This window comes from Bactrocera oleae, chromosome 2, assembly GCF_042242935.1.
Source record: "Bactrocera oleae isolate idBacOlea1 chromosome 2, idBacOlea1, whole genome shotgun sequence".
NCBI classification, from domain to species: Eukaryota; Metazoa; Arthropoda; class Insecta; order Diptera; family Tephritidae; genus Bactrocera; species Bactrocera oleae.
This window is the reverse complement of record NC_091536.1, coordinates 66,107,763-66,129,277: the sequence shown is the minus strand read 5'-3', so window position 1 is coordinate 66,129,277 and position 21,515 is coordinate 66,107,763. Positions and strand designations below refer to the sequence as shown.

The window sequence follows — 21,515 nt, the reverse complement described above, 5'->3', positions numbered from 1 at the left end:
TTAATTGTTTGCATTTTTATTTGTAATTATCAATACCTTAATTCTACCAGAATTTTTAAATTGATTTTATAGTTAAAAATTTAAATTTGTATTTTAAACATAGAAATTTACCAAAAATAAAAATAAAAACAATTATTTTTATAGTAGGTATTATAGTATTAAGGTGACTTACGCTCGTACAATAATTCATTTTATATTTGTAAATCAAATTAAACAATGATGTCTATATGTATGCGTGTATGTTCCAGTGTTGTATGTATTGTGTTTGACTTGCCTGTTCATATGCTGTATGAGTACTTAAAATTAAATCTACATATTTATAGATACAATACCAGAATCGAACTATCCGTGTATTGCTTTGTGAATCTCGTATTGCAAGACGATAGATAGTTCAAAATTATAAATTCAACGGAATAAGTGAAAAAAACAAAATTAAGGATATAATGGAAGTTTGCCATTATTGCCATAAATACACATATGATAATGCAAATCATAAGGAAACGGTGCCAATAGTTGATAATAACGCATACGACAATTAGATATACTTTTTTTTCGTTAATTTTATGTGTTTTAAGCTATTTTCAAATATTTTATTGCAATTTATATGTTGAAAAAAGTGTCGTTACGAATTGTGTGGACAAATTAACAATTGAGTGAGCGCACAGAAAGCGTTAAGTTGCATTAACCAGACGGCAGTAGGTTTAATTGTTGTATTTGTCTTTTCTAATAGAAATATATAGCTGTTTTCAGCTTAAATGTGAGTTAAGAATGGTTATATAAGGAAATACAGCTTGGTGACGCTAAAACAGTGAGCTTTTGGAACACCCTAAAAGCTACAAAAATGTTAAAAGATAAGGGGGTTTTAAAACAGCTAATATATTAATAAAAAATCAACTTAGAAGAACTACTCTTTTTGCAAATGATATATTTATTCACGTCATAGACACTAATCATTTATTTCCATTTGAGGCCAATTAGGTGGGATACATATACTTATATAGCCAAAATTATGATAATAAGTACAAAAAATTCGTTGTATTGTTATTGTGCACACTCCGATGAGGACCAATGCTGTTAACGATTAGTTATTATTTGAATATTTAAAGGAATATGTGCAATGCGCATTTGTAGAGCGTCACTGCAGTGTAACCAACTGCCGTCCGCATTTCTTAGCAAACGTTTAAGCACCACTCGGAAAGAAATCAGAATTTTTATTTATTTAAATATTTTTAGCGTGTTATTTGAAGCCTATAGAAACCTATTTTGTAACATCTACTCGTTGGTAATGCAATCTGCTCTCGCACATTGTACATATACTTTTTAAATCAATGTAGATAAAACTATTTAACTGAATTTGATAAGTAACTTAACTTAATTGCAAATCTAAAGGAGTATTATTATGTAAGAAAACTTTTTTGATTAACTAAACATTTATAATGAGCTTGATACTTATACATCGTGTTTATATTTAGTTGTACTTCACTCTGAATTATTCAATTAATTTGTATTTGTTTGAACATGTTTTTAAGTATTGTAGAGCGAATAAGCGTGTTTAAAGTGTAGTATATTCCTACAAAGAAATATACTCATATATTTTGTTTTTTCACTTACAGACGCGAATACATTTTTAAGCTTTAAAATTTTAACCAAATGTTGTGACGGATCAAGTTAAAATTGTCAGCGTTTCTTTTTTTTTGCTGTTTTCCGCATCTTTTCATTTAAATTATGTAATTATTTCAATAAGCTGCCTGTATCTGCGTACTAAGTGCTAAGTTTGGGTCAAAGCGTTCGCGTTACGTAATAACGGCATATCATCGGCCAGAACGCTTTGTTACCTATGTATAATTATGCCATAATCAATCTTAAAATATTTGCTTCTTGGTTTAAAATTTTACATCACGTCTAGACTGCTTTCTGCTGGCCGGTGTTCATAAAATATTTCTGTTTGAAAATTTGTTGTGGCAATTAATGGTTTGCATTTGCATTGAATGAAGTTGCGTTTAAATTATTTTCAGGTCAATTTGCGCTTGCTTGTTGTAGGTGTTATTTTTATTTATATTAGCTTACTGAGTCCACTCACAATTCTTGGCGCATTTGAACTATTGGACCTCTGATGGCTCTGGTTTGTTAGAAGCAGACGAAAGATGGTTATTAGGGTCTGGTGCATTCAGGGGCTACAAAAAAAGAGAGAAGAAGAAAAGTTTTATATCTTTGGATTTTTAAATGTTCGTAATATAATTGATAAATTCAAATACACCATAAAATACAATGCAACAAATGATGTCAGTGAAGAAATTAAAATGCTAAAATAATTTAAATAATTTCTTTTTACTGTTGAAAATTTAAAAGATGAGCTTTCAAGTTCGATAGAAAGCAAAGCCTAATTAGTTATATCATATTATATTTTTGACAAAACGGTCTTCTAGAGTTTCTCTCAAATATAATACATCAAATATGAGTTTTTTATTTATTGTAGCATAATAATTTATTTGTTAATTATATTTTGCTATTCTTTTAGTACCCTACACTCGTATTATTTTCAACAAGTTGCCAGTAATTTACGAAAATTTAAAGAAATACATATTTTTTGAACTAATAACTATTTTTAATAATATTTATTTATTATTTAAAATAGTCATTAAGCATAAAGAGTGAAAATTATTATTGCAATTTAAAAGGCGTGAGCTTAATTCATTTACTCCAGATACTTAGGGAAGTTTTAATTTCCGAAGAATGCCATTTTTTTTTTCGTAGCAAGGGTTTTAAAAATTTGGACCTTTGGAAATGGATATTAACAAATTTTCTATTCATAATGTATAATGAAGACTTAAGCAATAGTAAATGCTTTTTATTAGCTAAAGCACATAAAACAAAATATTACTGAAGAGTTTATTCCAAATTTTCGGGATTACAAAATAAAAAATTTTAAGTCAATTATTTTTTAGTGCATTATTTGCTACCCTGTAGATCTATATTAAAGGAAAAAACATACTTTATTATAAAAATTACTATAGCCAATAATACTTTGTATGGATGTCTCCAAACATTAAAAAACCAAATAATTTTCAAGAAATGTCATTAAATGGAAAATGCTGTAATATTTTGAATATAACTAATCAAATATGATAGTTCACTTGTGAATTAGTAATAATATTGAATAATTTTTATACTAGTAAGACATATTTTTGGCATTTAAAATCATAAATACAAGCAAGAATTCGTCAGAAATCACAAATTTTCAAACTCAATTTGAACATCTTTAAATTATGAAATGCAAATTTAAAAAAATTAATTATTAAGTTAGTACATTTTAATTAAATTACAAAAAATACGAATAATTATTCGGTTTAAAATTTGAATTAATTTAATAGGTTTGTCAATGTGTCAATCAATTATAATTAAATGTGTCAATTATAAATTATCAACATTTTCAACAAAAGCGAGATATCAAGAAATATGTATTATTTATTGCATTCGACACACACATTTCAAAACACATAAAAATACACGCACATACATATTTACAGAGAGCTAAATACTTCAATTAGAAATTTAAAAATAATATTACATAATCGATCAACCAAATGAATACTAACAACAGCTAAGTATATCAGCTAACAACGCATCAACGAGCTGGTGATAACAACAAATTTAAACAACTTTTACTAGTTATACATACAACAAACTGCCATTGTCTAAAAACCTATAGAAAGCACAGCAATTGAAAAATGCTCAAATGATACAAATACAGTATGAATTAATCCATTACTTGAGTTCGCTGCCATATGCATATGCATGCGTATATATGAAATCAACATCCATATATATGGATAGACTAAGTGAGTATGCCGATATGTTGGGCTGGAAAGCCAGAGCGTTTATTCGATAACGATGCTAACACTAACAACAACAACATACAATTAACAGCAATAACAACAACAACAGCAACACACATGTATCTATACCTACCGATTTACTACTCACAAGTCCATGCTGTAATCCAACCTGCGGTGGTATATGCACCGACGGCACCGTAGGAACTGGCGACGGATTCACTACCGACGGCGGCGGTGGAACGATAAGTGCACTGCCAGCTGCACTGTGCGCTACGTCATGTGTGGTACTGTGGGCCTGTTGCAGTCCGCTCGTTGCATAATATCCGCCATTTAATCCTGTTTGTTTGTATACATATATGTAGCACATAGCATAGTAACATCGTTAATATTGAAATACTTGCATCAGGACTATAAGAACTACAATTTTATTTTTACTATCTAAATGCAGCCATGTTTTTTTTTTTGGCTAATGCATATACAATTTACTGATTGAAAGTTCATACATACAAGTATGTATGTAAGTACGTTTTGGTGTCTATTCGAATTAATTTGAAGTTAATTTTATAAAATTTCCTGCTATCTATTTTGTTCAAAAATGTATTAATGAGAAATAGATTATCATATAAACATTCATTCACGTGAGCACACGATTATACAAAGATATGCAAACAGTTCTATAACCCAATGGTAATAATTTCGGCGTTTAAAGCGTTTATTCAATAATAATTAGTATCTATATTTTTATGTCATTGCTGTTGTTGTTGTGCTTGTAATAGCATAGTACACTATTTCCAAAGCTTTAATATGAATGGCTGTTGTGGTAACAGTCTATGCTTAGATGGAAACCCAATCATACCTGTAGATCCATCTTCGCGTCTTGGCCTTATGGCTAACATCATAATAAGTATTATATTTATACATTTCCTATTGCTGTTTAATACTATAGTTACACCACGATAAAAATTGTGTTTCAATGCTGCAGAAACGATTTTAAATCAATACAAATAAAAATTAAAACAAGTAAGGAAGAGCTAAGTTCGGATGTAACCGAACATTTTATACTCTCGCAAAGTCAAATGGTATACTCGTTTTAGATTTCTTTGTGAATCTTGCCGCCTTTTTCTATGTTGACCGATATTTTCGGTAAAAAGTCAACTATAGGCACTGGAGTCCACATATTCAGTACCTAGGGGCTTGAACAGTTTTGATTCAATTTAGATAATTTTTGGTCACAAGGTGGCACATACTTTAAACGTATTATTCACGCAAAGTTTTACGCCGATATAATCATTGTTGCTTGATTTGCATACTGGAAAGTAAAAAAATCAGATGGAATTTAAAATGATGTTATATGGAAAATAGGCATGGTTGTAATCCGATGGGGATTAATGGGCGAATTTCATATATTAACATAGAAATATAAGAAGAATATTATATACCGAATTTGGTTTAAATCGGTTAAGCAGATCCCAAGATATGGGTTTTCACCTAAAAGTGGGCGGTGCCACGCCCACTACTAATTTTGAACGTGGTTCCTATAAAATCATCTTATACCATCCCAGAGATAAAATTTAACGTCTCTGGCTTGTTTAGTGTAACAAGTTTCAAAAATATATCTCAATTTTTACTCAAGTTACAGCTTGCACAGACGGACGGACAGACAGTCACCCGGATTTCAACTCGTCTCTTCATCCTGATCATTTATATATACATAACCCTATATCTAACTCGATTAGTTTTAGGTGATACAAACAACCATTAGGTGAACAAAACTATTATACTCTGTAGCAACAATTTGCGAGAGTATAATAAACTTAAAATGTAAACTTTAAAGAACTGTCATCCTATATACATATGTATATCAAAACCAATTACTTAACAATACCAAAAATTATGTATATGTAACAGATGAAAAGCATACCCAACTACTTGATAAACTATACCTTATTAAGTTTATTTGAAGGGATTCGAACTGCGCTATACTCATTAACAAAAAATAAAATCAACGCAAAGCTTTAACTTCATCTAAACCGACGCTATAATACCCTTCACACGAGCATTTCTTATTGCATAAAAGGGTATAAAAATATCTTTATCTTGATTTTGATCAGTCAGTTTGAATTGCAGCTATATTCTATAGTTGTCCGATATAAACAATTATTGCTTGGGATAATAATACATGCCAAATTTTGTGAAGAGATTTTGTAAAATAAAAAACTTTTTCATACAAGAACTTAAATTTAATCGTTCAGTTTGTATAGCAGCTATATGCTATAGTGGTCCGATATCGGCGGTTCCGACAAATGAGTAGCTTTTTGAGGAGAAAAAGACGTGTGCAAAGTTTCAGACCAATATCTCAAAAACTGATGGACCAGATCGCGTATACACAGACAGGAAGACATGGCTAAATCGACTCAGCTCTTCACGTTGATAATTAATATAAATCAGTAAACATTAGAAAAATTCTAGAAGACTTTTAAAAAAAATAAGTGTATCTTTAGAATACTTGTTATTCCCCCAGCATTACAGACACAACAAAATTATGAAAATATGCCAATCGCTTCAAATTGCACCATATTGCATATCAGAGTTGAAAATTCATACTACCTCACATACATATCAATTCATATATAAAAACCTATATTAATTAATTCATAGCCCTCTTCGAAGGGTAGCTCCTCTATTCCTATGAGAATGAATACTTTCCATTCTATTGCTATTTGCTTATGCCAGTTGTTTGTTCGATTCGCCACTCTCCAAGCCATACAAGCACACTGTGAAATGAGTCCTTACTTGAAACTGTAACTATTTTTTGAAATTCGTGGGAATGATGGAAACGAATATGCTGCACAAAACAAACTGTAAGTGTAAGTGAGTGAGAAAAGAATTTGTCATCTTGTGCTGCAATCCTGAAATTCCATTTTCATTGGAATTCCATATATTGCGCCTAAAGCCGATATAGTTATGTACTTGCTATTCGATATGTTTTGTATGTAAATCTATTTTTTAACCTAAGTGATTTATATTTAGCTTTAATAAATTTACTGACTTTCATTCGCAGCATTAGATTTGGTTTGGTTTTGTAATTTATATATATAACTTTTATATAACAGTTTTTTTGTGCATAAAATTTTCACTTATATATACAAAATTTTGCTCTACTTAATGATTCCATCATCCCAGAAAATTTCAAATGTCTTCGCAAAAACAAAAAAAAAGGAAATAACTCTAAAAACATAAAGAACTCAATGGTATTACTTTGTTTGCGTAAAATAAATGCAACCGACAAAAGCCGACAATTCGAAGCCATGTTGACTGTGTATATCCAAGAAGTTATGCTTAAAGAAAAGAGTTTATCGCGTTTGTTTTTAGAATTTAGTTTATTTTTGTTTTGTTTTTTGTTTCTCTGGAAAAGTTTAATTTTATTTAGCTTTCACAGTTATTAAAAATATTTATACAATACAAAATAACAGTTTTCATCTCATTTTACTTTCTTTTGCATCATTGTCTTGACCATAATTATGATCATTTTAATCTGTTGTTTTAACTTCAATCTTTACTCTTCCTTATTTAAACTTATACTTTTATGTGTCTCATATACTTATTATAATATATTAATGTATGTATAATTTCTTTTGCTTTAGTTTTTTTTATTATATTTTTTTTATTTTTGTTTTTGAATTTGCAATGTGGGAGTGGGTGCTCAGTATACATATTCCTTTGCAATTAACGGTAGATGTAGATGTGATTGCAGTGGTGATGATTGCGGTCGTTGTATGCAAGTTGCTGTAGTTGGGCGAATGGCGACGATTCGCTGACAACACTTACAATTCCAGAATTTGTTCTTTATATTAAATAATTTACAGCTTTTTAGTGAGTCTAATGTTACTGAAAGTATTAAAGTAAATTAAGGGCAAAGCGACAAAATCATTGTTGTATTTTGAGCATTCACTGTATATTTGATTTTGAACTTGCGCCTGCGTGCATTATTTGCGGGCGATTTGTGCAAATTACCCCTACTTTGTAAGCTACAATTTATTTTTCATAAATATATGGAATTTAATTTAAAAACAATTCCGACTGCGAATCAATACGGTGAAAGCCAAATGTGGAAAAGTGTCTCCTTTCAATATTACTTAACCACTTGCGATTTTTGTGTTGGTTATTACAGAAATGGATTCGGAAGGACATTTAAGCATTTAATGTGGTTTCTAAATGAGTTTCTTTGTAATTATCCTGCATTCGCACACGCATTAATCCATTTATACATAAGCGTATTTTGCAAGCGTAAAAATATTTCACACTATACAATGGTCTGTGATGCGTTGACCCTTTCTGTGTTGCAGTTGCTTTATGTAACAGCTAAAATGCTTGGAAAATAACTGAACTTTATATTTCGTGTAATTTAATTAACTGTAATTAAGGTTCATCACACTTTCCCACAGCGGTTTCACAGTGACCGAGTGCAGCTGCGAGAAAAATAATAAACGAAATGTTCGCATACATTTTCACACGAGAGAGTTGCGTGAGTTTCTGTGTTTGCATTGTTCAGCATTTTAATATTTTAATCATAAAACTACATACTATTTTCTTTTCTGAACTTATAAATCGATTTTATATCTTTATTATTTACTTTATTTTTACTTTTATATAATCGTATCTCTAAATTAATATTATTAAATTTAAAGTATTTTAAATGTACATAATCTATTCTGTTTTAGTATATTTTAAGTTTGTTAGGTTAGATGTTAAAAAATGTTGTTATATCTTTTCTCATCGTCCTTCATGTTGCTAATGTTCATTCATATTATTTGTTTGTTTTATCCCGCGCATCTATTGTTTGTCATTGTTGTTGTTGTATTAAAGAAGAATATCAGCTGTGTAACAGTTTATAGCAACGGTTTGATCGCAATTCTTTCCTACCATATATAGTTTTGTTTGTGGTATATACACTTTTACTTTTACCTTAATTGTTTCGCATACAAACTTGCAACTGTTTTTGTTTTTTATATAAGAATTTAGGCAAATCAATTTTGAACTGTTCGCTGTATTACATACGTTTTCGATATATACACCATACATGTATGTATGTATTGATAGTTGGAAAAAAACCAAGGATGATGAGATCATTTAAAGAGCAGATTTTCATTTTTCTTATGCAAAGTTGTTTAGACAAAGCTTAAAACCATCCAGGCTTAATTATAATTACAAGAAAAAAAAAACTAATGTTTTTGCATATATATTATTTTCAAGTAAAAATAGTTAGTTAATGATGTTATAGTTATACTAACAACTACAGTTTTATTTGATTTTTGAAAGTCAGTAAATTTTTGCTTGCTTTAATTATAAAATGTACATAAAATGAATGTAAAATGTTAAGTAGTCATTATGTGCACAGATATAGTACAACTGCTTACAAAATATAGAAATAACTGTTTCATTCCTCTTCTAAGATTTATAAACAATTGTTTGCTTTACAATAATGAATAAGACACACTCTTACAATTAACATCCATTAACACACAAAATACTTTAGCATTATGTCCTGTTTACATTTAACGACCTTAAAATTTTAAAGACTACCATTAGGCACCCAAATTTCGAATTCGGTTGGGTGTCATGTAGATGTATAATTATGTATTGATGTGTAGTTGTCGTTTAGTTTTAAGCTTATTATTAGCTTTTAAACATTTTGTAGCATATATGTATATCACAAGGAAATTTCATAAATGCTGTCAACTATTTTGCTAGCTGTTTAAAAATTATTCATTTTTCTTTACTGACGAATTCTTTGAAGAGGAAACATTACCATCTTGTTTGAAATCATTTTTATGGTTCGCTTTTTTCGTAGTGTAATATACAAATATGTCGAAAGAAGCAAAAATTATTTTGGTCTGCTCTTTGAACTAACGAAAATGCGAAAACTATAAACTAACGTAAAGGAGGAAAAATTACAGTATTAATTTAGTAAAACACAATTGAATTGAAAAGAAAATGGCGCTAAAACAGAGTACCAAAAATGTAATATCGACACATTTATATTCAGATAACACTAATATTTAACACGGACGGTACGCTTAACAGCTCATTAGAAAAAAAAAATTTTTCTTCAAAAACTCAAAAATGTGTTCTTTGAAATTCATATATTTTTAACACTAACTTTTTAAACTAAGGTTTTGTGTACTATGCGGATGTTAAGGAAATATTTGTCGACCAAATTTATAAAGAACATCAAACACATATAAAGAAAATGATCAACTAACAAGTTAATGCCTTTGATGAGGAGCGAACGAAATTCATTGATCTGATGTGCACATAAACGAGTAAATATATACGAACAGTTAGGTCGTGATACAAATTAGCGAAATTAGAAAAATTTAAATAAAAATCACGTACATTCGTACAATTTCACTTTTCATGCATATGGTACATACTGAATAATAAAAAATGCTGGAATTGGAAAAAGGCCTTATGCGTATAAATACAAGGTCAGAAGATCAGTATGCCAGATGATGAAAACAGTCACAGACTTCGTAATGCCGATGATAAGAATCATAAAATATCTTTGAATGAACTGCGCATTGAAAAGTCAAAACAAATAATCTACTGTGAAAATTAAGAGTAGTCTAACCAAACTGTCGGGTATGTTTTTGTGTGTTCTGACAGAATCGGATTTCTTGCTACAAACTTCATTGTCGCGATTGATTTTTTAATATATATGTATATATATATTTTTTTTATGTTCTAAACTGTATGTATGTATACATATAGAGCGCGTATGTTAATGAAGGAGGGTAAATGAGTATGGACATAAATACACCTATGTACATATTGTACATATGTACAAACATTATTAAGCTCATGTATTGTACAACTGCATGATGTTTTTTTTTTATTATTAAGGAAATTGAAACATATGTATGTATATGCTCTGCATATGTTTCCGCTACTGATGCGCTGCTATAAACCTACTTAAATTTGTTTGAAGAAATTCATTTCTTTTCCTCTCTCGCTATTATGTGCATTGAATTTGTATATCTTTTGTTGTTTGACTTGTTACTATATGCTTATTGTTATTATTATTTTGTTTTTTCTTTGTTGTTGGTATTGTGATTCTATGCACTAATCTAATTGTTTTTCATTTTTCTTTTTTTTCTTTTTTGCATATTCGCATTTATATTAGATTCTTAAATAGTCCTTATTATGATTTACGTTTTTTGTGTTTGTGGTTTTATATTCTTTGCATCTTTTTAAATATTTCAATATACTGTATTATCTGTTTTTATTTTGCAGGTTTTATTACACTCAATATTTATATTTTAACTCTATTTTTGTGGTGTTTTTTATTTAAGTTTAATTGTATTTAAACCTGTTTGCTTTATATTCAGTTTTCGCGCTTATTATAATTTGCAATGTTTCTCTTCTATTTCCTCTTTTTGTTTTGTTGGTAATTATTAAAGTTACGTTTAGGTTAAAATATTACTTTCACTTTTCTGGATTTGATAATATTTGTAGTTTACCTTCTGAATACACTGCCGCAGCTGCAGCAGCAGCAGCCACAGCTGGTGTTCGCAAGAAATATTCCTTATTAACACAATTCCTTAAGACGTCTGGAATATTGCCGACTATTGCCCGTCGTATCTCCGTTGCTGCCATTTCTCGCAACTCGGTTGCGGATGCATCGCTGAAGAAGGCTGCATGTGGTGTACATATAAGATTTGGAGCATCTTTAAGGGCTCCCTGCAAATAATAAAGATTTATTAGTAATTGTTTGTATTGCCAAATATACATACTAAGAATAAATTATCTTGTTATGTATAAATTGGCAATTATAGGCTTACTTGGAATACATTGTAGGGCTCGTTTTCGTGCACATCTAAAGCTGCAGCTCTTATTCTGCCTTGTTTCAGAGCCAGAGCCAAAGTCTCGTCATCGACCAGTCCGCCTCGTGCTGTGTTTACCAAAAATGCACCAGGTCGCATCTGTAATAGCAAACAAACAAAAATAACAACGATAAGCATAAATATATTAGGTTTATTTTTTAAGAAAGGAACTTTATCATACCTGTTTAATTGTGAATTCGTTAATTAAATGGTGGTTATGTTCGTTGAGTGTACAATGCAACGACACACAATCCGATTGAAACAGCAAATCTTGTAGGGTGTAGACACGAGTTAAGCCAAGCGATTTGTCGATACCATCCGGAAGGTAGGGGTCGTAAAATATAACATTAAAGCCAAATGCTTTTGCTCGCAAAGCGACAGCGCTGCCAATACGACCAAGTCCTACAAGTCCTAAGGTATCTCCCCGAATCCTTGCGCAACCCTGTAATTAATTTATATTTTATTTCATTTCAAAATTTCTTGTTACTTTTAAACAAATTATACATACATGCGCTGCTTCCCGAACTTGTTCAGGACCGGTGAATTTTTTGCCGTCGCGCACCATATTCGCCAGCCAATAGGTCCTTCGATACAAATTCAATATCAAACACATTGTTGTATCTGCTACTTCCTCAACACCATAACCCGGTACATTACAAACGGCAATACCTAGTTCACCCGCTGCTTTCACATCGATATTGTCCGTACCGCTACCAATCCGCACTATAATACGTAAAGCTTTGAATTTTTCCAAATCCTCTTTTGTAAGGATTATAGTATGCCACATGAGTGCGCCGACAGCTTCATTTAGAACCTATTTCGGGTTGAATTTATATTATATGGGGATCAAATTACTTAATCTAACTAGAATTTTACCTTTTCATGAATCTCGGATGTACTTTGTGCGTCGCAGAAGGCCACTGTGGCCACATCTTTCAGTATAGGCATTTCAATTGAACAGTCACGTCCATCAAGCAACGCAACCAATGGACGTGCCTGCAACGGACCATTGGCGAATGTGCCCTTCACGTCTAAGCGTGAACGCTTCGGTAACATCATATTTTTATCCATTGTGTGTTACTACCGTATTTTTTATTTAAAACTACGTTTTCGTTTTCCAAGTCTATGTTAATATGTTCGTGTTTTAAATACAATCTTCCTGCATAATATGAACGAAAGATATAAATTAAATTATGATATCATAATCAAAATGTTTTGATTATACCAGACTTTAGTAATGTCAGCAATACTTACCTTTATAAATAATATAAAACTTTGACCTTAAAAAAGAAATGTGATGAATTGCAATTTTTCGGTTTTCCAAGTAAGCGCAATCGTTTATATCTTGCACTTCCTTCAGCTATGTAAAGCGTAAAATTATAGGACGCAGATTTGTTTACTACTTCTCAGATATTTCAACTGGCACAACGATTACAATTTAATACAAATGTGGGTCCTTCATACATAATAAGTTCATTTCATTCATGTTGAGTTATCCATTTTATCTACAAACAAAAATGTTTTTTTTAAGAATTTAATTAAATTAAAAAATTGTTTTATATTGTAACTAAAACAAGACTGTAGAGGTGGTAGACAGCCAAATATAAACTGACTTTCATTGTAAACTTTATAATAAAGTCATATTGTGAGTTTTTTGACGAAAAAATACTTTTAAAAACTGAAGTTTCTTTTAATGGGTGTAGGTAGGCGTTGAGCGATTTTGTAATATAATTTTTTGTATAATTATTTTCAAAAACATTTTGTATATAGCTTTGACAGTAAACACGATTGACAGTGGACTCATTGATATTTTTTAATTTTGTGTCAGCATTTAATAAAAAACTTAAAAAAAAATAAATATATAGAATATTGCAATTTCTTTGTTTATGTGGATTTTTTTGCTTATTGAACTATAAGTTTAGCTAACGCATTGTTGGTCTGATAATCCTCATTTTATTATCTTTATTATTTTTATACCCTGAACACGGTATATTAAATTTGCTACAAAGGTTGTAACACACAAAAGAAAACGTCAGGAACCCTTTAAATATATACATACATAAGGACAAGAATAAAAATTATCGGCGTTACGAACCGAGTCGATTTAACTAAGCCGGTCAATCTGTTTGTACACGAACTAATCCCTCAGCAGCTTATAGCTGCCACACAAACTAACCTATCATAATCAAGTGGTTGTACGGAATTTTTTTTTTTTTGACAAGATATCTTTACGCAATTTGGCATAAACAATGAATGCTTATCATCTCTAAATATTGTTTAGATCGGGCCATTATAACAGAAGTTACCGTTTTGCTTATATTATTCCTGTTTCCTGCTGGTAAATCTGCTGAAGTTTAATGGTATACAATCATGTATTAAATTATTTCTTAGTTATTTCTACAGTGTCGAACATAATTAATTTTTCATCCCTCTGTTTTCAAATACTTTGTTATGAATCAAAATAAATCAGTTACCAACAACATAATTAATATATGTACATCTCAACCTTCTTCGATTATATTCTCAATGAACCTAACCATATGTATAACCCCAAAAAGATAAAAAAAGGTAGATGCAAGTGGAAGTGTTCATAAGTAATATTTTAGTGCATGAATAAAATTTTGTATAGAAGTATTAAATAATTCCCAATGTTGTATTTAGTATTTATAATATCTAAGATATGTTAACATATAGTATATGATAGTCTTTCACTTAATCACTTTCTATCAACTGCTGAGAATATAGCGATTAGGGAAAAACGCAATGTGCGTACATATGTATATATGTATCTAAATTGTATGCAACAGAGTTGTAAACAGTCCCGAATTTTTTAGTTACTTTTGTACCTATTTCAAGAAGGTAGCTATAAAATATACACACGTGTATTTATACTGCGGGCACATGTACGTGGGATTAGAATAAAAGTCTTATCAGTTAAATATGAAATATGGCAAGCGGTATGCAATAATACCAAGACGAATGCACAAACGTCAATTTGTACATACTTGCCCATTTATAACAATGCACATGAACTTTGGTATGTACATCTGCGATTTAAAACCAAGCTTAAATTTGTGTTGTCGTTGACTTAATGCAAAACACACAAAAATACATATATCCACGAGTAATGTCCGTTAGATTGTATATACATACATACATATGTAAATAAATATCTGTATGTAATATGCGTACTTCAAACCAATGCATGTTCTACTAACTCATTCAATTGATCAGAGTAGCTCTACTGTACAAATATGAAAAACACAGAAATAAAAAAAAAAAATACAACAAATATGTATATACACGTTTATATACAGCTGTGTTCATGAAAATAGTAGTGCGGGTGGGTACTAATTATAAAACAAACAAAAATTAAGTTAAAAATACCAACTATGAATTTAATAGCTCTAAAAAGTAATTTTTAGCTATTTCTACGTTTTTATATAAACAGTTTTATTTTTTCAATATGTAGGTATTTTTTTACTAACAAGATTTGTTATAAAAAAAACATAGCAATTAGTCTGTTCACGAAAAAGGTAGTGCTTATTTTACCAAATGTTTTCGATTAATTAATATTTGCATAGGGTTATTAGATCCGCTCGAAAGGGATTTGATCCCATGCCTTCTTGACCACTGGCCAAAGTTGTGTTCTAATTGATAGATTTGGGGTTGCTACAACTCGTTTAATATCTCCCTATAAATTTTATATTGGATTCAGGTCCACTGCAAAGCAACCCCATATCATGGGGCTTTTTATTTTCAATTTGTTTTCAAATAGTTTCCTACGATTTATAAGAGTAGTAACCGATAAGATTAAATACTTTTTTCTCATGTTGTTTGGTATGTCGGGGTCTATCTTCACCATCAATTCACGCTTCTCCAAGGAACAATATCTTCTTTACTCACTAAAAAAGGGGAGAGCACTGGGATTTCAAAAAACTTTCTTCAGAAAATTATCAAATTCCTTAAATACAATTACTTGTCGCAACTAGCTAATAATTTTTGAATTTATCGACCCTTAACGACAAGCACTACTATTTTAATGAACAACTCGTTTTTAGAAAATGCAAAAATGCGTCATAGAAAAGACAGTGGAAGCAAAAGTAACGGGATTTTTCGTATATATTTTATTAATTTGAAGTGTATATTCTACCAAAGTAATCACGCTTGTTGACTTAGCAAGTCCGTATATGTTAGGAAAGATCTTTATATATAAGACCCTGTTGCACTACTATTTTCATGAACACAACTGTATGTATATATATAGAATTCAAAATGCGGTACTTTCAAAGATAAGACTGAAAATGAAATTCTATTTCAGGCAGCTGAAAGATATAGCGCGCAATTGTGAAATCATTAACACCTGCTGTCCCTCTCCATCAACATACCCTTTAGATGCAGCTAGCTTTTGATTACGAGTTCGCACAATTATGTACATACGTGCATACATACATATGTATACATTTATAAGGCTATATAGGCAACTGTTCAGTTTCGTTTCTGACGAATGATAAGATTAGAAATTGCTTTTGCTGTTTTTGTGTTCAGCAATTTGATGACGTTGGAAAGCAAAATATTCCAAACGATCATAAAAAACAAAACTAAGCTCTGCGTATTTACAAATATATGTATTTATATACAAGTATATACATATATACAAACATACCTATTTAGCAATCTGTCTTTATACATTAAGATTGACTGAGACGCATTTGCATATATAATATATTTCATAAATGATATAAAATTGAAAAATAATTTTTATAAATAAATTAAAAATTAATCTTTGCATAAAATTTTTTTGATCTTAAATATAGACCAGTTTTAAAAAAAGTTTTATATATCCCTATATTTTGTCATTTCTATATTCAATTAATCAAAATTGTTTAAACTAAAATTGCCTCTTTATTATTATATTTTCCTTGAACAAAGTCAACGTTCCTTACATGTAAACATGAAAAACGATAAATTCAGTTTTACCAAAGTTATAATATCCTTCACAAATAAAAAAGCTTCCATACAAGAACTTTATTTCAATCGGTAGGTTTGTCTGACTGCTATATGCCATAGTGGTCCAATCTGAACAATTTATTCGGATACTGCACCGTTGTCTAAAGCAATTATCCACGCCTTCGTGAAGATGAAGAAAAGAAGTGTGTATTTTCAGATCGATATCTCAAAAACTGAGAGATTAGCAACGTATATACAGACAAACGGAAAACAATAAATCGACTTAGTTACGTCATTTATATATATATACACATATTGTATAGGATATATGCGACGATTGAGAAAAACAAACTTCGTAGCAAACTTAATATACCATGTTCGGCGAATAAATAATAAGTCAATGAATTCATAAAAGATGTTAAAACAATATAATTAATAATTTGCCCACATTAAACATATTAGATTAACACTAAAAAACGCGAATACAGCACTAAAATCCATAAAGCCACTATAATAAATATATAGATATTCTAGCGCCATAGCATGAATATACAGGTATATTTATATTACTCTTCACATGCGATTGTGACGTGGTTGCAAGTACTTTGTACATACATAATCGCTTGGGGTTTGGGATCAGAATCAAATTCAGTTGAAAATACAAGTGAAATTATTACGAATATATTCTACAACTCAAAAGCAAACACGCTCCTATTACCAACATAAACTCTGATATCTATTGTATATCTATTCAAATCTATAGTTATACACAATTCTACAAATAAATTTACCTTATGTTCCCGACATAAGCGTATATTAATAAACTTGCGTGTGTGCCAACATATGTAAGCGCTTATTGAAAATATGGCAACAAACTGAGCCGGTAAACATTCACTTCCATCCAATGGAATGATTATCAGTAAGTTAAGCTATGTAGCAACACAATTGACATTCTACAAATGCAAAAAACCGGTTTCGGTTCACATTAATTCTTTGGAAAAACAAAAACTAAAAACTGAAATGAAAAAATAACCCTATAAAGATTGGTATTTATAAAGTTGTACCTTTCCCTCTCATGCTGCTTATGTGTATAAACGGAGCAAACAAAGTATATACGTAGGCTATTTTCTAACTCTCTTTTCACTTAGCACTGCCATAAAGTCAAAAAGATAGTTGTCTGCCTGACTGCCTGCCTGTTGGATTGCTCGTTTCGCCAGTCTTCCTCAATAAAATACGATTATATGCTGGTCTTAGTAAAACATATGCATCATAAAAATTTAAATTTAAATCCTTAACTTCAATAGTAAATTGGCACTGAAATAACGTAAATAATATTTATAATTTTGTTAATATTTTAAGACGAGAGTTGTTGATTTAAATATATATTTTTTTTTTTTGAAATTTTATTAAAAATAAAAAAAAAAGAATAATTGTATTTGACGATTTGAACTGCGAAAAATAATATTTAAATGGGTATAATGTGTGTCTGACAGATATACCAGAACTTAGCCTATGTGGAATCCAATAGTAAACCCGTAGAAGTAAACGTCGTTACGAGTTAATTTGTTACTATGTTAGAAACGTTTAACGCTGTATTTTGTTAGTCACACTGAAATGCAACAATTTATGCAAAACCATCCACAAAAGCTATTACAAAGAACTGGTTGCATTTTCACAACTGCTCTTGCTACGTTTGTCAAATGTAACGAACTTCACGTCGCTATCGGCAACTTAAGCCACAAAAACATGTGACTCCACAAAACGTGCTGTATGCAACGACAGATAAACCTCTTTTCGTCTCAATGACAAGGGAATAGTGTGCGTGCTCGTAATTGAATGACCGTAAGTCAGACAGGTCAGTGGGGAAATTGAAGTAACTTAATGGCGGATGCATTGTGCGTTGTTCGGACAACCCGCTAAAATAAATGTATATTTACAAATGGCAAATGTGTATACATACATACACATGCAGCAGTTGGTTTTATAACTTCTCTGTAATATGCCTGTCAATTTTTAATACTTGTTCATTGCACTCATATGCAAAAAGTTTCTTTTATTTTTGTTTTTTATATGTTCAATATAAAATAGCTTAGGGTTGCGTAGGTGGCAATCAGCATAACGTCAAGAATTGCTTTTAGACAAATGCGACATGTAATATCAATATCTATTACCAATAGATATTTTATACCAAGTTAAGTATATTTTTAAGAACATATGTATACCAAATATCTACCTGTTTCTTATGCGACCACCTCGCTTTTTCTCAGTTTCATAGAAACACATTTAAATACTCATTTATATATAAAAATATTTAATAGTCATAGAAGTCCTTATAAAAAATTTAAAATATAGTATATTATATATACGTATAAATGATGAAGGTACAAAAGCCACACAACATAAAATAATTGTGTGCTCGTATTTATGCAGCTATGTAATATTGAATTTTCCTAGTCACCATTTTTCTCAAACATTTTTATATATGCATATTTCAAAATATTTAATAAAGTTGACACCATGTTAATGCCATATATTTTATATTACATTATATATAGTATATGTATATATTCAGAAGAAAAAAAAATTCAGCTCAATAAACTCTTTTATGGTGGGAATAATATTACTGTACAATAAACATATGCGGATTTGATACTAAGAATTCATGTTAATTCCAATTAATTTGCTGACCATACAAATATTTTGATAGACTTGAGTATACGGGCATATATCAAATATGCAAAACGCATGTTCACACTAGTTCTGCATGGAGATTTGTATGTAGGTTTGACATTTTTATATTAACGTTTTCTACTACATTCACAAAAACTCAAATACTGTCAAATTTTCTAGAAAATGTGAAAATATCTATTTTTAATTTAAAACGAACAAAAAAATATTGTTACAAATGCTTTGGTCAACATATTACATACCGCATTTTTATTGATATTTTTTTGTAATTTGTTCTGTGTATACATTATATATTTCCTTTGTACTTTCATTCTTTCAAGATTTAGATAACAAAATTTCTATTTGCATTTTCCTCATAAAATAAAAACGTCAAATAACTGTCTGTATATGGTTTGATTATTAAGCAGACGATACAATTCATAAAAAATGCGAACAACAAAATGTTGGTTGACAAACGAACCTGCCAAACACAAAACAAAAAACCATGAATGGAAAAATCAATCATACAAAGATCACAACACTATAGACACAATTTTCATTGAATAAATACATTTTATAAACGAAAAAAGTTTAGGTCAGTGGTGTTTGTTGCTTTAGTCATTTATATGTTATTTTAGAGCAGTAATAGCATAAAAAAATTTTCAAAATGTGTCAACAATATTCGCCGCCATACTTGCACTAGTTATTCGCTCGCGCCATCTACACTCGTTAAAACGATCACTTTTTTTATTTTTCTATTTCACTTTACAACTCGTTACTTTCTTTTTCTGCACGGCGTGCAAGTGTGAATAGGAGGCGGCTTATGGCTGGTGCAAAACCTTTGACCAACAGCTTGTCCAGAAAAACTTAAATTTATTGTCTTTACTCAACAACACGCGTACGTATGATTATAAATTGTTTTATTTTATAAGTAGGGACTTTCGCAGCACAAAAAAATATTTTCCAAATCTAAAACAAAAAGCACTCCTGTTTTGTATTAATCATCCCACATATCTACAAATAAAATTTTGACTACTAAGCAAAGCTTACCATTGATAGTTTTCACTATTTTAAAGGGACAAAATTCACGAACGATTTGTTGAATGGTCACTATGTATGTATTGACCGACTTAAATGTGTTCTGCGACGTTGACAAGGTCTGGGAACGAAACGAACTAAGACTGCGCGACAACTTTCAATTTTATTTCCTGCGATAGGCACGTCAACAAACTTTAATTTTATAATAAGTTATAAACCATATTTTTTAAAGTATTGCCTTTTTAAGTTTATAGCCGCGGCGGCAGACCGTGGATTTTGTGGTGCTACTCGCTCACTTGTAGTAGGCTTGCTTTTTTTCTGCGTTGGTTAGCCCTTTTCGCTTGTACAGAACATAAAATTTTCCTCGATCAAATCGAGCAAACACAATGTTTAAACAACTACTTTTTATTCACAAACACTTTCTTGGCTGTTCCACTAACAATTTACACTTATTTTATTTACTTTATGTATGTTTTTTAGCAAATTTTCGCAATTTTTATAAGCAACGCGTTTCCTGACGAATCACTAAATTTTACACTCGTAGCTTTCAAAATGGCGGAAAATGGTGGAGAACACGGCGATTCTTTTTGCTGTCTATGCTTCTTCCTGTTATCTTCAATTTTAGTACATAAATGACGCGATAGTGCATTTCGCACAAACCTCATACGCGAACGAATGAAAACTGAATCGCCACAATGACAGTTGACTCGTTGCTGTTGCCGATTTTCAGTTTTCACTAGTTCGAAGCGTACTCACGAATGCTTTTTACAACAAATTTGTACTTTTCAGCAAACTTAATTTGAAAACACTTAAAAATATGCACACACCTTTTTTTTACCAGTGTATCACGAGGAATTCAATTTATTATTAAGATAATATATAGAAAAAATGCAGTGCACACCAAGAACTGTGATCATAAGCAACTATCGAACTGTAGCGAATTCTATCAAACTGCGAATAATTTTAGTACACGCTGCCATGCGGCATTTCAGTTAACCAGGGCTGCATTCAGGAGTTTGTTCACATACACCTCGGAAGGCAATTTTGTACTTTTTTTTTAAATTTAATTATACCTCTGACTTCAGTCATTAATACTACTCGAAATAAACACAATTAATTATTTTTAATATCACTTTTTATT

At 30.4% G+C, this 21,515-nt stretch overlaps 1 protein-coding gene across 7 annotated transcripts; it reads right to left on the bottom strand.

Annotated features, from left to right (window-relative positions):
- Window positions 1-21,332, bottom strand: CtBP (C-terminal binding protein). 7 transcript variants are annotated; one of them, XM_014231199.3, is made up of 9 exons: window positions 21,202-21,332; window positions 12,974-13,224; window positions 12,596-12,878; window positions 12,228-12,533; window positions 11,901-12,161; window positions 11,678-11,818; window positions 11,357-11,576; window positions 3,970-4,172; window positions 1-2,174 (listed from the first exon to the last, which is right to left on the bottom strand). In XM_014231199.3, exons 3-9 carry the CDS (start codon window positions 12,788-12,790, stop codon window positions 2,100-2,102), a joined length of 1,401 nt encoding a protein of 466 aa, XP_014086674.1. In that variant the 5' UTR covers window positions 12,791-12,878; window positions 12,974-13,224; window positions 21,202-21,332; the 3' UTR covers window positions 1-2,099. The 7 variants fall into 7 exon arrangements, with proteins under 7 accessions (XP_014086674.1, XP_036217553.1, XP_036217557.1 ...); XM_036361660.2 differs by having other exon boundaries at window positions 21,276-21,297; XM_036361664.2 differs by lacking the exon at window positions 21,202-21,332 and adding an exon at window positions 20,387-21,186 and having other exon boundaries at window positions 11,687-11,818.
- Window positions 21,333-21,515: the final 183 nt, after the last annotated feature.